Genomic DNA, 15,657 nt, shown 5'->3' with positions numbered 1-15,657 from the left:
AGGGCAGGGGGCTGGCAGGGGGCGGGTCTAGGGCAGACCTCCTTGCCAGGTGCCCTGCTCCGGGCAGGAAGGGGGTGGGCAAGGGCTGCACAAAGGAGCTCTGTGTGGCTGGGGGTAGGGTGGGGTGGGGTGTGCTGTGCTATTGGGGGGGTTGGCCCTGATGATTCCAGGGGGTGGGGCGGGGCTTGCTCCCCTTGGGGGCATCAGTGGCTCTAAGGGGACACCTAGTGGCGAGGGAGGGTAGTGCATTGAATGACCTAGGTGGGAGGGGTGAAGAAGCTGAGGGGAGGGGGTAGATTTAGAAGTCAAAAAATTGGAACTGGTCGTTGGAACCAGGACAGTTCAAGGAAACTGCAGGGGAGGGGGCTGACTCTCTGGACAGTGGAGAAGTTTGGTTCAGAGGAGCTCAGCAAACCCAAGTGCAGACACTCTTCCCTGTCATGGCTGTTTGTCCTTAAGGGCTTTTCTTAACCTCTCTGAGCCTCCGTTTACATGCCAAATAAGTGACAGCTGCCCGTTAGTATTTTCATCATTGTTATTTTTTGGGTAACGATTCTGGTCTGGAGTCAGGTTGGAAGGACATCTTCGGGGGTGGGTGGGAGGGGGCTAAAGAGAAGGAATTTGGAGGGGGGTGATGCATAGTTCCTGAGAGGGGGCAGATCCTGGGAAATAAACATCCCCCCCTGAAGGGAGATGATTGGGGGGAGGTTTCACCGCAGCAGTGATAGCCCCCTTTGAGGCCGAGTTTTCCATTTGAGGACATCCCTGGGCCTTCAGTCCGGGCTGGGAGGGAAATGGTGTGTGCGGGGTGGGGGGGTGGGGGTGGGGAGGAGGCTGGAGAGAGGGTCATGAGGCCGGAAGTGAGAGCTGGGGCTGGCAGCCCAGCTCCCCTGGGGAGGCTGTGGGTGGGGGAGGGGGAGGCTGGCTGGGGAAGGGGTGGGGTGGTCAGAGCCGCAGCGGGGGGAGGGTGGGGTTGGGGACTCAAGGATGTGGGCTGGCCCTTCCCGGCACTGTGCGCAGCAGGTTGGGGCCCCCAGCCCCCCTCCCAGCCGGCGGGTGTCCCCACAGGCAGGCTCAAGACACACTGACCCAGAAGCAGACAGACGACGGACAGAGGAACCTTTGCGACTTTGTTCACAGACGTGGGGATAGGTGGTACCCTTGGGAGGGGGTCCAAGAAAACGTCTGCCCGGGTGTGGTGGGGAGGGGAGCCAGTTGCTTCCCTCAGATCCTGGAGGCCGTGGACAGTCAGGAGGTCTGGCAAGACGGCGCGCCCAGAGGTCTTCACGGGTGGGTGGAACAGAAGCAGCCGCTGGAGAGGCGGTTTGTCTCTTCTGCCAAGGTCACACCCTCAGGCCCCCAGTGGGAGGTCTCCAGAGTAGGGAGGGTTGGTGAGCCCCACCCTCAGCGAGACAGGGGTGGTGGCTTGTGGTAGGCATCTCCAAGAGGGCAGCGGGAGCCACGGGTCAGCCGTGCTGTTGGAAATAGGACCTGGAGATTCCAGAGTCTGAGCCCCTTCCCTCCTTCGTGAGTGTCTTACTCACAGTTCTTCCCGCAAGAGCGGCGGTGAGGTTCTTGAAGCAGAGAGGGCCTGGTCTAGAAGGTGCCCAACCACAGTCTGCAGGCGGGCATGAGAGAGAACAGAACCCGGCGTGATCTAGTAAATGGGACAGTGAGGAACAGCTGCGGCCTGGGACCTAAAGAGACACGGGGGTGTTCTGCTTGGATGAGCAACACACTGGGGCCCCCCTCCCCATGCTATCTTGTGGTCTTGGGCAAAGTCTGTTTCCCTCTTCCGGTCTTGGTTTCCTTGTCTGAAAAATGGGAGGGGCACGGGGTGACACTGGAACAGTGTACCCACTGGGAGGAGCCGATTAAAAATGCAGATTCCCAGGGACTTCCCTGGTGAAGTGAAATGAAAGTCACTCAGTCCTGTCTTGACTCTTTGCAGCCCTGTGGACGTAGTCCATGGAATTCTCCAGGCCAGAATACTGGAGTTGGTAGCCTTCCCCTTCTCCAGGGTGGTCCAGTGGTTAAGACTCCATGCTTCCACCACAGAGAGCACAGGTTCGATCCCTGGTTAGGGAACCAAGATCCCACAGGCTGCACAGTGCAGCCAAAAAAAAAAAAACCAAAAATCCACCAGATTCCCACATGTTCCTTCAGATTTGTGAGTCAGACTCCCTGGACTAGGGTCTGGGTATCTGGAAGGTTACACAGCTCCCCATGCCCAGGGTTTGGAAGCCCAAGGGTTAGGTGATGTTAAGGTTCCTCCCAGCCTTAATTTAGACCGCAGCTCTAGAAGAAGCACTTTTAGGAGTGGCCGGAGGAGCATTGCAGGAGCTGGGAGTGGAGGGAGGCTTTGGACTTGACAGAATTAGAAATCTTGCCGCTTAGCAGCTATGTGACTTCAGGCAAGTTATACAACTACTCTGAACCTGCTTCCTCTGTAACATGGAGGTAATAATCCGTGTCTCCCTGGTTCACTGAAGATGCAGTGGGTCATATATGTGGAGGAGCTTTGTAGATGGCATGTTGCTGCCCACAAGAGGGGAGTGGACGTGTGGCCCCGCCCACACCTCCCTGTCCCCAGGTCAGCTCTGCTCTCTTAGTACAAGGTGATCCTCCCAGTGATCAGGACCCATTCAGCTTCCTGCTCCCCCAGACCAGCTCCTGGGGATCAGCCAGGGCTCTGAGTCCCCGGGCTCCTTTGGGAGTCAGACCTGCCTGGATCTAAATCCCAACTCAGCCCGACCAGCTCAGAGAGTTGCTCAGTAAATGTTTACGTAGCATCCAAAGCCCAGGCCCTGGGGCCAGGGGATACAACAGTAGACAAGACAGACTCGGTCCTTGCCCCTGAGAGCCCACACTCCGGGAGAAGACATACTGAACAGCCAGTCACACAAGTAATTGACTGCAGTCCCGATAAATACTGTGACGGTGAAATACAGGGGGCTCTGAAAGTACGTGGCAGGGCTGAGCTGAGGCTAGAGGTGGCAGGGGAGCAGAGAATGTCCCTTTGCACGTTCTTAATCTCCCTGCCTCCTTCCACATCCTACCTGGGTCCCACTTTGGGGTCTGGAGGAGAATGAGAGAGCCTTATGGAGAAAGGCTGATGGTTCTGTGTGCCTCATTCGTTTGTCCAGTAGATATTTTTTGAAGCACATTTATGGTCCGTGGTGTGGGGGGATGCACTTGACAGCAGGACGGAAATCCTTGCCTTCATGATGCTTACCGCCTTCCAACAGATGGTTTCCTTGACTGTAAAAGTGGGGGTGATAATCGTATTGATTTCAGGTTTGCGGGGGAGGGGGGTGGTTAGATAAAATAATGCGTATAACGCACTTAGTCCAATGTTTGGCAACAGAGAAAGTGTCCCCAGGGCGTGAAGTTTTATTGTTGTTGACTCCTGGTATGATGGTTGAATCTCAGGCGCTCCTCAGTTTTTCTCTGCTGCTCTTATCCCACGATAATTACAACACTTACGATTGTCTTAGCCGTGTTTGTGTGCAGTAGACACATCACAAATAATGAGTACGTGAATGAATGAATGTTACTTCATCTCTGAGCCTCCGTTTCCTCATCTGCAAAATGGGGTTATTAATAGCCCCTACCTCACAGGATTGATAGGAAGAATTAAATGAAACGATGCCTGGACAGCTTCCCGCCCAGTGCCTGGTGCCCAGTAGGTGCTCACTAAACCTGAGCTGCGATGGTCCTTTCCAGGCGCTGTGCACGCCCCGAGGCCTGGGCTCAGGCCAAAGTTGCTTCACAACACCCCCAGCTGACAGCCAGCGACTGGCAGAGCCCCCAGGCACGGGGGCCCTCTCTCTTCCAGGTCAGCCAGAGTTCCTGGGGAGCTGGGGCTTGGGGTGGAGGGGGGAGACTGGGCCCCTGGGCAGGTGGGCAGTGGTTGGGCTATGCTTCCCAGACCACTGAGATGGCCTCTTGTCTGTCTTGTTGCCCACAGAGATCTCCAGTGTGACAGCCCAGGCGGCAGAGCCGAGGGTGAGTGACCAGGGTTCGCCTGGGGGATGGGGCAAGAAGGAAGAGGCCATGTCCTTGACAGGACCTCCAGGCCCTTGGACGGGCCTGGCCTCCTCCTTAAATTTGATCTGGAGTGGTTGCTCCTCCCCGTTCATGAGCGTCCCTCTCAAAAGCAGGTGAATTATTCTCCCCCAGTCCTTAGCCCGGATCTAGACAAAAGTGGGTGCGCTATCAGGAAGTGGAACTGGGGCCCATGGGGGTTCATGGTGCACGTGGTGGCTTAGGAAATGCTGAGGGTCACCAGAGGGATTGGGCTTCGGGAGGGGACTCAGGAGAGGGGTGCAGGGGGCCACGGGGGATATGTGAAGCTGATGGGGGCTTGGATGTTCAACGAGGGACCTGCTGCCTGTCCCACCCAGCAGGTCCTGGTCCCGGCTTCTCGCACCCTCATGTCAGTCCCGGCCCCGCCCGGCGGCCCTCGGAGGACAAGGTCAGGATGCGTGTGAAGCCCCAGGGCCTGGTGGTGACTTCCAGTGCCGTGTGCAGCTCTCCTGACTACCTCCGGGAGCCCAAGTACTACCCCGGCGGCCCCCCCACCCCCCGGCCCTTGCTTCCCGCCCGGCCCCCTGCCAGCCCACCCGACAAGGCCTTCGCCCACACCTTCTCCGAGAACCCGCGCCCACCCCCACGCCGGGACCCCAGCACCCGGCGCCCACCAGTCCTTGCCAAGGGGGACGACCCACTGCCCCCAAGGGCGGCCCGTCCTGTCTCCCAGGCCCGCTGCCCCACACCCGTGGGAGACAGCAGCAGCAGCTCCCGAAGGCTCTGGGACAACGGGCGGGCGACCCTGCGTCCAGTGGTCCAGCTGATCGACATCATGAAGGACCTGACCCGGCTCTCCCAGGACCTGCAGCACAGCGGCGTGCACCTGGACTGTGGTGGTCTTCGGCTCAGCCGCCCCCCCGCCCCACCCCCTGGGGACCTGCAGTACAGCTTCTTCTCCTCGCCCAGCCTGGCCAACAGCATCCGCAGCCCGGAGGAGCGGGCCACCCCCCACGCCAAGTCCGAGAGGCCCAGCCACCCCCTGTACGAGCCTGAGCCTGAGCCTCGGGACAGCCCCCAGCCCGGCCAAGGCCACAGTCCCGGAGCCACGGCCGCGGCCACCGGTCTGCCACCGGAGCCTGAGCCCGATGGGCCCGATTACTCAGAACTCGCTGACGCTGACATCCTTAGTGAGCTGGCCTCCCTCACTTGCCCCGAGGCCCAGCTGCTGGAGGCCCAGGCCCTCGAGCCACCGTCGCCTGAGCCCGAGCCTCAGCTCTTGGACCCCCAACCCCGCTTCTTGGACCCGCAGGCTCTAGAGCCACTTGGGGAAGCTTTGGAGCTGCCGCCCCTGCAACCCCTGGCTGATCCTCTGGGGTTACCAAGCCTGGCGCTACAGGCTCTGGACACCCTGCCCGACTCCCTGGAGTCGCAGCTGCTTGACCCACAAGCACTTGACCCCCTGCCCAAGTTGCTTGACGTCCCCGGCCGCCGCCTGGAGCCCCAGCAGCCCCTGGGACCCTGCCCACTGGCCGAGCCCTTGCGCCTGGACTTGTGCTCACCCCATGGCCCTCCGGGGCCTGAGGGTCACCCCAAATACGCCTTGCGGCGCACCGATAGGCCAAAGATCCTGTGTCGCCGACGGAAAGCTGGACGGGGACGCAAGGCAGATGCAGGCCCTGAGGGCCGCCTGCTGCCCCTGCCTATGCCCACCGGGCTGGCCGCCGCCCTAGCCGAGCCGCCCCCGCCGCCGCCTCCACCGCCTCCTGCCCTGCCTGGGCCAGTCCCCGTCCGGGAGCTGGAGCCCGAAGCCTCCCAGACCCCTGTGGTCCCTCCCCGCAAAGGCAAGTGCCGGGGTGTCCGGCGCATGGTGGTGAAGATGGCCAAGATCCCCGTGTCCCTGGGGCGACGGAACAAGACCACGTACAAGGTGTCGTCTCTGAGCAGCAGCCTGAGTGTGGAGGGCAAGGAGCTGGGCTTGCGCGTGTCCGCAGAGCCCACCCCACTGCTGAAGATGAAGAACAACGGTCGCAACGTGGTGGTGGTCTTCCCACCCGGCGAGATGCCCATCATTCTCAAGCGGAAGCGCGGCCGCCCTCCCAAGAACCTGCTGCTGGGCCCCGGCAAGCCCAAGGAACCAGTGGTGGTGACAGCCGAGGCGGCCACCGTGGCGGCGGCCACCATGGCCATGCCGGAGGTGAAGAAGCGCCGGCGGCGGAAGCAGAAACTGGCTTCCCCCCAGCCGTCCTACGCGGCAGACGCCAACGACAGCAAGGCCGAGTACTCAGATGTCCTCGCCAAGCTGGCCTTCCTCAACCGCCAGAGCCAGTGCGCCGGGCGGTGCTCCCCACCCCGCTGCTGGACGCCCAGTGAACCCGAGTCCGTGCACCAGGCGCCTGACACCCAGAGCATCTCCCACTTCCTGCATCGCGTGCAGGGCTTCCGCCGGCGAGGTGGCAAAGCGGGTGGCTTCGGTGGCCGGGGAGGGGGCCATGCAGCCAAGGCCGCCCGGTGCTCCTTCAGTGACTTCTTTGAGGGCATCGGCAAAAAGAAGAAGGTGGTGGCCGTGGCAGCCGCGGGGGTCGGGGGCCCCGGCCTCACTGAGCTGGGGCACCCGCGCAAACGAGGCCGGGGGGAGGTGGACGCCGTGACTGGGAAGCCCAAACGCAAGAGGCGGTCCCGGAAGAACGGGACTCTGTTCCCAGAGCAGGTGCCCAGCGGCCCCGGCTTTGGGGAGGCGGGCACTGAGTGGGCCGGGGACAAGGGTGGCGGCTGGGCCCCTCACCACGGGCACCCAGGCGGGCAGGCTGGCCGAAACTGTGGGTTCCAGGGGACCGAGGCCCGGGCCTTTGCCTCCACTGGGCTAGAGAGCGGGGCTTCAGGCCGTGGCAGCTACTATAGCGCGACTGCGCCCGCAGGCCAGGCCGAGCTCAGCCAGGAGCGCCAAAACCTTTTCACCGGCTATTTCCGCTCCCTACTGGATTCTGACGACTCCTCCGACCTCTTGGACTTTGCTCTCTCGGCCTCTCGGCCGGAGTCCCGGAAGGCATCAGGCACCTACGCAGGGCCCCCCACCAGCGCCCTGCCTGCCCAGCGGGGCCTGGCCACCTTCCCCAGCAGGGGAGCCAAGGCCAGCCCAGTGGCCGTGGGCAGCAGCGGGGCTGGGGCTGAGCCCTCCTTCCAGCCGGTGCTGCCTGCTCGCCAGACTTTCCCACCCGGACGGGCAGCGAGCTATGGGCTCACCCCGGCCACTTCAGACTGCCGGGCTGCAGAGACCTTCCCCAAGCTGGCGCCCCCGCCTTCCGCCGTGGCCCGCTCACCTACCACCCACCCGCCCACCAACACCTACCCCCCACAGTACGGCGGCTATGGGGCTGGACAAAGTGTATTTGCCCCAGCTAAGCCCTTCACGGGCCAGGACTGCGCTAACAGCAAGGACTGCAGCTTTGCGTATGGCAGTGGCAACAGCCTACCTGCCTCACCCAGCAGCGCCCACAGCGCTGGCTACGCCCCACCGCCCACTGGTGGCCCCTGCCTGCCACCAAGCAAGGCCTCCTTCTTCAACAGCTCTGAGGGGGCCCCCTTCTCTGGTTCAGCCCCCACACCTCTGCGCTGTGACAGCCGGGCCAGCACAGTCTCGCCCGGCGGCTACATGGTGCCCAAAGGCACCACGGCCTCTGCCACCTCTGCCGCCTCCTCATCATCCTCGTCCTTCCAGCCCTCGCCTGAGAACTGTCGACAGTTTGCGGGGGCTTCTCAGTGGCCTTTCCGGCAGGGCTACGGAGGCCTGGACTGGGCCTCGGAGGCCTTCAGTCAGCTCTACAATCCCGGCTTCGACTGCCACGTCAGCGAGCCCAACGTGATCCTGGACATCTCCAACTACACCCCACAGAAGGTGAAGCAGCAGACGGCCGTGTCTGAGACCTTCTCCGAGTCCTCCTCTGACAGCACCCAGTTCAATCAGCCAGTTGGTGGCGGTTTCCGGCGTGCCAACAGCGAGGCCTCTAGCAGCGAGGGCCAGTCGAGCCTGTCTAGCCTGGAGAAACTGATGATGGACTGGAATGAGGCCTCGTCCGCCCCCGGTTACAACTGGAACCAGAGCGTCCTCTTCCAGAGCAGCTCCAAGCCGGGCCGTGGACGGCGGAAGAAGGTGGACCTGTTCGAGGCCTCGCATCTGGGCTTCCCATCGTCCGCCTCGGCCACTGCCTCAGGCTACCCATCCAAACGGAGCACTGGGCCCCGGCAGCCTCGGGGTGGCCGGGGTGGTGGTGCCTGCTCGGCCAAGAAGGAGCGGGGCGGGGCAGCGGCCAAAGCCAAGTTCATTCCTAAGCCGCAGCCCGTCAACCCCCTGTTCCAGGACAGCCCGGATCTCGGCCTGGACTACTACAGCGGGGACAGCAGCATGTCCCCGCTGCCCTCCCAATCGAGGGCCTTCAGCGTGGGCGAGCGAGACCCCTGTGACTTCATGGGACCCTATTCCATGAACCCATCCACGCCGTCCGACGGCACTTTTGGCCAAGGCTTCCACTGCGACTCGCCTAGCCTGGGTGCCCCTGAGCTGGATGGCAAGCATTTCCCGCCGCTGGCCCACCCGCCCACGGTGTTTGACGCAGGCTTGCAGAAGGCATACTCGCCTACCTGCTCACCCACCCTGGGCTTCAAGGAAGAGCTGCGGCCGCCGCCCACAAAGCTGGCTGCCTGTGAGCCCCTCAAGCATGGGCTCCAGGGGGCCAGCCTGGGCCACGCGGCTGCAGCCCAGGCCCACCTGAGCTGCCGGGACCTGCCACTGGGCCAGCCTCACTATGACTCCCCCAGCTGCAAGGGTACGGCGTATTGGTACCCGCCAGGCTCAGCTGCCCGCAGCCCACCCTACGAAGGCAAGGTGGGTTCCGGGCTGCTAGCTGACTTCCTGGGCAGGACGGAGGCTGCATGCCTCAGTGCCCCACACCTGGCTAGCCCACCGGCCACACCCAAGGCCGACAAGGAGCCGCTGGAGATGGCCCGGCCGCCCGGCCCACCCCGTGGCCCTGCTGCAGCCGCTGCTGGCTATGGCTGCCCACTTCTTAGTGACTTGACCCTGTCCCCCGTGCCGAGGGACTCGCTGCTGCCCCTGCAGGATACCGCCTACAGGTATCCAGGCTTTATGCCGCAGGCGCATCCCGGCCTGGGTGGGGGCCCCAAGAGCGGCTTCCTGGGGCCCATGGCGGAACCTCACCCTGAGGACACATTCACCGTCACCTCCCTGTAGTGCCAACTGAAGTGCCGACTGGACCTCGAGGTTTTGTTCCTGGGTGAGTCTGAGGATGTGGGTGCAGTGGGCAGAGGAAGCCTGGGGGCTGGGGCTGGGGAAGCATGAAGACATTAGAGCTTGGGCAGGGGGCAAAAGGATAGCTACGAGCCAGAAGGACTTGAGGGCAAGATTGGGGACCCGACAACAGAACAGGGAGTTGGGATTCAGGGAGTCTGGCGTTAGCTGTTGGGAACAGTCTTAGGGAGGAGGTGAGTGCTTGGTGAGGAAGCCAGCATGGGGCTTAGACATTCAGGGGTCCCGTTTTTTAAATGGCCGGAGGACCGTAGACTGGATGGGGCCATCTGGTTTGGTTCATCAGGTGTCTGTGCCCCTTAGCCATGCTCAATCCTGAGCAGGGACCACCTGAGTCCCAGCACACACTCATCACTTGACCTGTTGTAAGGGAGGGTGTTTGCATCACTCTGTATGAGACAGATGAAGGAAGAAGCAGGTTGGATAATTACCCACGAAGGCCCATCCAGGATACTGATCCTGCCGGCTTCCTTGTCACCCTGGGAACTTCATTTAATTCACGATGCAGTCTGACAAAGGCCAGGCTGAGGGTGTGGCTAGGATGTCCTTTTCTGGCCTCACAGGGTACCCCAAAGGCTATTATTCCATGGGGGTATTGGGATTTCACTGTCTGGGAACCTCCAACCAGTGGGTCTGTCCCCAGGTAGGATATTTCCTACCTAAAAAGTCCCAGGCTCTTTCCTGAAACCAAATTCATTCCTTAGGAATTCAGTTAAGTATTGTTAGGTATTTCGATAATGTTTTATCAGGTGCTGTCACCTCCTTCAGTATTCTTTAAGATTTTGTGTTCAAGAAAAGGAAAATAAAAGCGGGGGAGATGCCCCCAAAATGGTCTAAGGGGACAGAGTTGAAGGAATCATTTTCTTGATGAACAGCCTGCTCCAGAAATGCAGCCATTAGTGGCCCTTCATTTCCCCCTCTTGGAACAGACCTGTCGCAGAATTGACCTGGACATGGTGCGTAGTGATGGAGTGGGCTGGGGGGTCTGTCTGAGCCTCTCACCCCGCCCCACACCTCTGCGACTGCTGCAGCCTCTTGGGAATGTCTGTTCCTGGAGAAGGAATGGCAGGGCTTCTGGAAAGCCCCATCCCTGCTCGGGGAAGGCCATTCAAGGCCAAGGTGACTCAGGGTCCTGAAGTCATGTCAGTGGAAACTTATTACCCCCTCTCCGCCTGACCTCGGCTCCCTTCGTGCATGGAGATGGCAAAGGGCAGCGTGTGGGAGTCAGGAGCCCTGGGGAAAGACCATTCCTCAATCGGCCAACTTGCAACGTGCGCTTAACCAAGCTTTTGCCCCTCCTCCTCCCCATCCCCCCAACCTCTGTTTCCCCATCTGTTCAAGGAAATTGACTTTGGTAATCTCTTGGGTTCTTGAAACTCTGCATGGCATAGAAAATGGACCAGACTTTCTTGGGGGCAGCATATTTTTCCTCCTAATGAAGCCAAACCAAGATTAAAATGACCTTCCATTCCCCATGCACCTCATTGCAAGCAGCAGAGCCACAGATCTGAAGCAGGCCAGGGAGAAGCTGCTTAGGGTTTAAAATGTCAAACTCTTGATCCTTCTCACTGGAGGGAAGATGTCTTGTGGATAATCCAGAAAATGTGAAATAATCTGAAAACCTTTCCTCGCGGGCTCTGGGTGGGAAAATAAACCGATGTGGGGGCTGGGTGTTTGGGCAGGTCACGGCTCAGTGAGACACATAATGGAACCACCCAGCAAAGCCTGAACGCAGGAGGAACTGGGACGCCATCCAGCCCCACATTCTGGCCTGCTCCCCACTCAGAGCTGGGAGTTGACAGCACTAGTCCTCAGACCAAGGCACTCAGTCGTTCCAGAGACATCTGTCCAACCCCCACTGCCTGCCAGGCGTTGGGGACACAACAGGGAACACCACAGTGAGCCCTTGGTCCTCAGGGGTCTTCCAGTTTAGGGGGAAAGACAGGAAACAGAAGAATACAAAGCATTTGGTAATTATGGCCACAGGAAGGACCATGCAAGAGAAGAAAAGGTAGGAGGCCGTAAAGGTCTGCAGCCAGCTGGCCCGGTGCTGAGGCTGATGTCTGAAAGATGAGGGGCATCAGCTAGATGGAGATGGGGGCAGAGCATTTGGGGCAGAGGGAACGGCAGTGGGTAAAGCCTGGAGGCCAAAAGCAGCTCAGCTTTGTTGACCTGATGGGAAGACAGTAACACTAATGACGGGTGAGGAGGCAGGGCCAGATCATGCAGCCATTGGAAGGAGTTTGAAGTTTGTTCCAAGACAAATGGAAACCACTGAAGGGTTCTGAGCTGGGGTATCGCGGGCGGTGGCGGAGCAGGCAGGTGTTGAAGGAGGGAGACCAGCTGCGGTAGCTCAGGCGAGCAATGGTGCTGGCTTGGACCGTGATGGAGGAAAGGCTGTACCCCCTTCTTCATCCAAGATGGCACATACGCCCTCATCTTGGGCGAGCCCCGCTCCAGTGCCAAGGACTGATTAAAAGCATTGTGGGGAGTGAGGAAGTGTTGGAGGAGCAGGGAAGGAGAATGGTGAGGAAGAAGAGCTAACAGAGGGAGTGGTGCTTGTGAACAGAGGGAGTGTCACTATCGACAGAGGGCTTAAACGAGGACAGTGACACACTCATTCACCAGCAGGGCCGGTGCAGGAGCTGTCACTGAGCTCAACCTCGCACCTTGAGCATCACCCCCACCTACCCGCCGATGCTTGTCCCGATGCCATGCGCGGCCCCTGTCCTCGAGGGCCCGTGGAAGCTAACCCAAGCCCACAAAGAGCCTCAAGCGTCTGGGTGTGAGATGGTAGGGAAAAGCAAACCTCGTGCACCAGGAAGGTGGGCCACGGCCCCGAAGTCACCTCTCTGTCCCTTTGGTAAGAAAAGGGACATGTATTCCTGCTGGGCCGTTTGTACAACACAGCCTCACTGGCCCTTCACAGCAACCTGAGGGGTCGGGGTACTTGCCTCTTCCATCAGCGATTCAAATCTCTCGGAATGCAGGTGCAGCTCCGAAGCTTTCCCAGGGAATCCACGGGTAGGAAACAGCAGAGTTGGGGTTTGAACCCAGCACCCCGCCCTCACGGATCCTGGATACCCTGCCTTGCTGGTCCCCCACGCCCCTGATCCCCCACCCGCAAGATGACGGAGTAGTTGGATGCTCCCCACAGCTCTGTCTGGGTCTGACATTTTAAACGGATTTTGAGGTTCTGTGAAAGAAGCTGCATCTGAACTCAACCTTGAAGGATAGGCAAGATGTGGACGCACAAGAGACTGGGGGAAGGGCGATTCCAGGCAGAGGAAACTGCGGGCAGGGGCAGGTCACATCCCGATGTGAGTTAGAAGAAGAAAGCTGGGAGGAACCAGAGTGGGGAATGTGGGACCTGACTGTCTGGGAGCTGAGCTGACAGAGAGGGAGGGGGGCGGGGGGCGCCTGGGCCGGCAAACATCTTCTCTAGTCCCTTAGATGGAACGCAGAGCCAGACAGACTGGCTCCGCCTTGGGCCCTCACAGCTGAAGATCAGCCCCTTCTAGACCCTGGGGACAGGCTGCGAGGGTGGGAAGGGCACCTCCAAGGTGTTCAGGGATCTCGAATCCCCCTCTCCCCATTCCCTCTTGGGTCTGGACCTGAGGCCAAGAGAAATGTCACAGGTCCTCCAAGGTTATACCAGCTGGGGCAGGAAGCAGCTTCCAAGGCCACCAGCCAGTCAGGGTCAGCAGGCATGCCCGGACCTGGGCCAGGCCCTGGCCGCTCTGGGCTTTGTCTCTCCCTGTCTTGAAACCTCAAGAGGTCACCTGATCTTGCCTCTGGCCCTGAGCAAGAGGCCCACACCTCAGGGGTCAGGCAGGCTTGCCCGGGCTCCTCTCCCCACTGTCTGGTGCTGTCCTGTCTCCTGGCCTATCTCTCGCCTCTCCTGCAGCCATTTTCAGGCCAGGCCTTCTTGTTCTGAGCCCTTATTTCCTGAAAATGTAATCTCTCCGTGAACATGCCCTCTCAGACCCCTCCTCTCCCATCTCCCCGCATCCCTGCAGACCCGGAAGAACCCAGGGAGGCTGGAGGGTGGTGGCTGGGAGCAGGCCTGTGGGTGCAGACAGGCCTCTGTGCAGAGCCCGATTGCATCCCTTCCCAGCCATGTGACCCGGTGAGTCATGTCACCTCACTGCGTCTCTTGTGAGAATTAGATGAGATTACCCGTGAAGCACTTAGCCCAGTCCCTGGCACGCAGGAATCAGTGGTCGGTAGAAGAGTGAATAACATGCTTCCTCGCAGTCTGCATGAGCCACACACCTCTGACCCTTTTCTCCAAGCTCGGGACTCTTGTAACCAGCCCTCCTTCACCTGCTCTCCCCGCTTCCCTCCTGGGAAGGAACTTGTATTCTAGTGTAGGTTTGGGGCCTTTGGATTTGGGAAACTGTGAAATGCCACCTGGTTACATGCCTTAACAGTGGGGCTGAGTCCTCCCTGGGGGAGTCCAGAGCCAACATGAGTCACAGGTCCCACCCCAGCGGATGGGCAACAGGACCCAGACTGCTGCGTGATCCAGGTCGGCTGGAAACTCTCTCCACATAGTTATCCACACAGTTCTCTGTCTCAGTCCAGATCATCTGAAAAAAAAGATTTCCTTGTCACTTTGTCATCTAACTTTGGCTACCATAGTGCCCTCCGTTGATGCCGGAGGGCAGGAGAAAGTAGGTTAATTCTGGGTTCAGCCCACACAAATGAGCCACCTGGCCTGGGCCAGGCGTTGCATGCGGTACTAAAGGAGCCACTGAACAAGATGAGCAGTGTCCTGCCCTCAGGGAGTTTGCAGCTACTTTAAGCGGGTGTTCATTACAAGCATCCGTGTGGGCACCACTCACCAAGGGGGGAACTGAGATGCTCCCACCAGACATATCAGAGACCACCCTCTTGAACCAGGGGCAGGACTGGCAGAAAGAGCTTCGGGGAGGGGCGGGGCAGCAAAATGGGTCTTGAACAAACTTGAGGCTTCAGAAGCTAAAACCTTGGCTCAGCCCAGTCAGCACCTGGCAGGTCTCTGCCCCAATATCTGCCCTCCCACTCCCCACCCCCAGAGCCCATACCCCTGTTGTGGCTGCCAGATATCCTTCAGCTTTGTGGGATGCTCTGTCTGGACAGCTCCCCACTCCCGAATACTGCATGAATTGATTCAGACGTATCTGCTCTTGTGGCTTCATTGCGTAACACTTTCTGATTGCATCCTCAGCCCTTCAGCCTCCTATCCTGGTGTTCTAGGCATTCAAGGCTGCTTCTTCAGCCCCGATTTCCTGCTCCCACAGCCTCCCTTCCCAGCCCTAGACTGTGGGGTCTGAAGAGAGCTTTCCAGGCCCGTCCCCAGTGTGCCTGCGCCTTTGCGTTGGCCATTCCCAGGCCTGGGTCGCCCTTTCCTTGCCACCATCCATCTCCCACCTGTCAGGTCCTATCTTTCACTCAGACACCGCCTCCTCCAAGAAGCGTTCCAGGATCCTTCTCAGGCGCAGTTAATCTGGAGCTCTTTATGCAGCTGTGACAGCTCTTCCTGGGAATGACTTCCCCACTGCGCCATCAGCTCCTTTAGGCGGGTTACTCATTTCTGTGCACTGTCCCCTCCGTGTCTCATCGTGCCTGGGACATTTCAGGGGTCAGGGTTTCTTTTTCCGCCCTTGAGTCAAAGAAGGGCATGTAGACCAGGGAGAACTGTGAGAGAACAGGTTAGGCATTGGGGAACGGACACGAGCTGGTTTCTTTCAACCCAGCTGTTACCAGATAACGCTCCCAAGGATGGAGCAAGGGTGGGGTGTGTAAATGAACCAGTTCCAACTCTCATGGCTAACTGGGCTCCTGGAGTTCTCCAAGTCCACCCCCTCCAAGTTTATAGAGAGGAAGAGGGACTCGCCCAGCCACGCAGGCAGGAAATCATAGAAACGAAGAGCCAGAAAGGACCCTTGGGATTACCCAGGTCCATGTTCTTGCCACTTCTCAGCTTCCATTCAATTTCATGCCCAACACATTACCTGTGGGTGATACCTGTCCTGACACAGGCATTTCCCATTGGAAAGAGAGAAATGGGTGTTGGGGGACTTGTATAGCCTCCTCCCAGGACAGGTAAGGAGTGTGAGGCTCCGAGAGGTGAGAGATACAGGGTCACACAAGCTGGGTGAGCAGCTATGGGTGTAAACTCCGCTTGGTCTCACTAGCATCCCTCTGTGTGCCAAGTAGTGGGGGGAAGCAAGGGAGGGTCCCTCAAAAGGGAAAGACTGGGAACTGGAGTTTGAGGAATGCCTCTGGTCACTGGTGGGTGGATTTTGAAAAACTCTGGA

At 59.6% G+C, this 15,657-nt stretch overlaps 1 protein-coding gene across 3 annotated transcripts in view; it reads left to right on the top strand.

The window, feature by feature from the left end:
* The window catches only part of AHDC1 (AT-hook DNA binding motif containing 1), a 66,348-nt gene that overhangs the window by 45,149 nt on the left and 5,542 nt on the right, over positions 1–15,657 (top strand). For 2 of the 3 annotated variants that reach the window (XM_055397159.2, XM_055397158.2), the window contains exons 4-6: positions 3,727–3,838; positions 3,971–4,008; positions 4,410–9,320. In XM_055397159.2, coding sequence (XP_055253134.1) covers positions 4,484–9,277 — 4,794 coding nt within the window. In that variant the 5' untranslated portion in view covers positions 3,727–3,838; positions 3,971–4,008; positions 4,410–4,483 and the 3' untranslated portion in view covers positions 9,278–9,320. Of the gene's footprint in view, positions 1–3,726; positions 3,839–3,970; positions 4,009–4,406; positions 9,321–15,657 lie in introns of all 3 variants that reach the window. The other variant, XM_055397160.2, reaches the window with a different exon arrangement.

The sequence above is a fragment of the Moschus berezovskii genome, chromosome 2 (assembly GCF_049115385.1).
Source record: "Moschus berezovskii isolate FMDL1 chromosome 2, NW_MosBer_1.0, whole genome shotgun sequence".
Lineage (NCBI taxonomy): Eukaryota > Metazoa > Chordata > Mammalia > Artiodactyla > Moschidae > Moschus > Moschus berezovskii.
The sequence above is the reverse complement of the archived record's forward strand: the minus strand, read 5'-3'. Positions and strand labels throughout refer to the sequence as shown.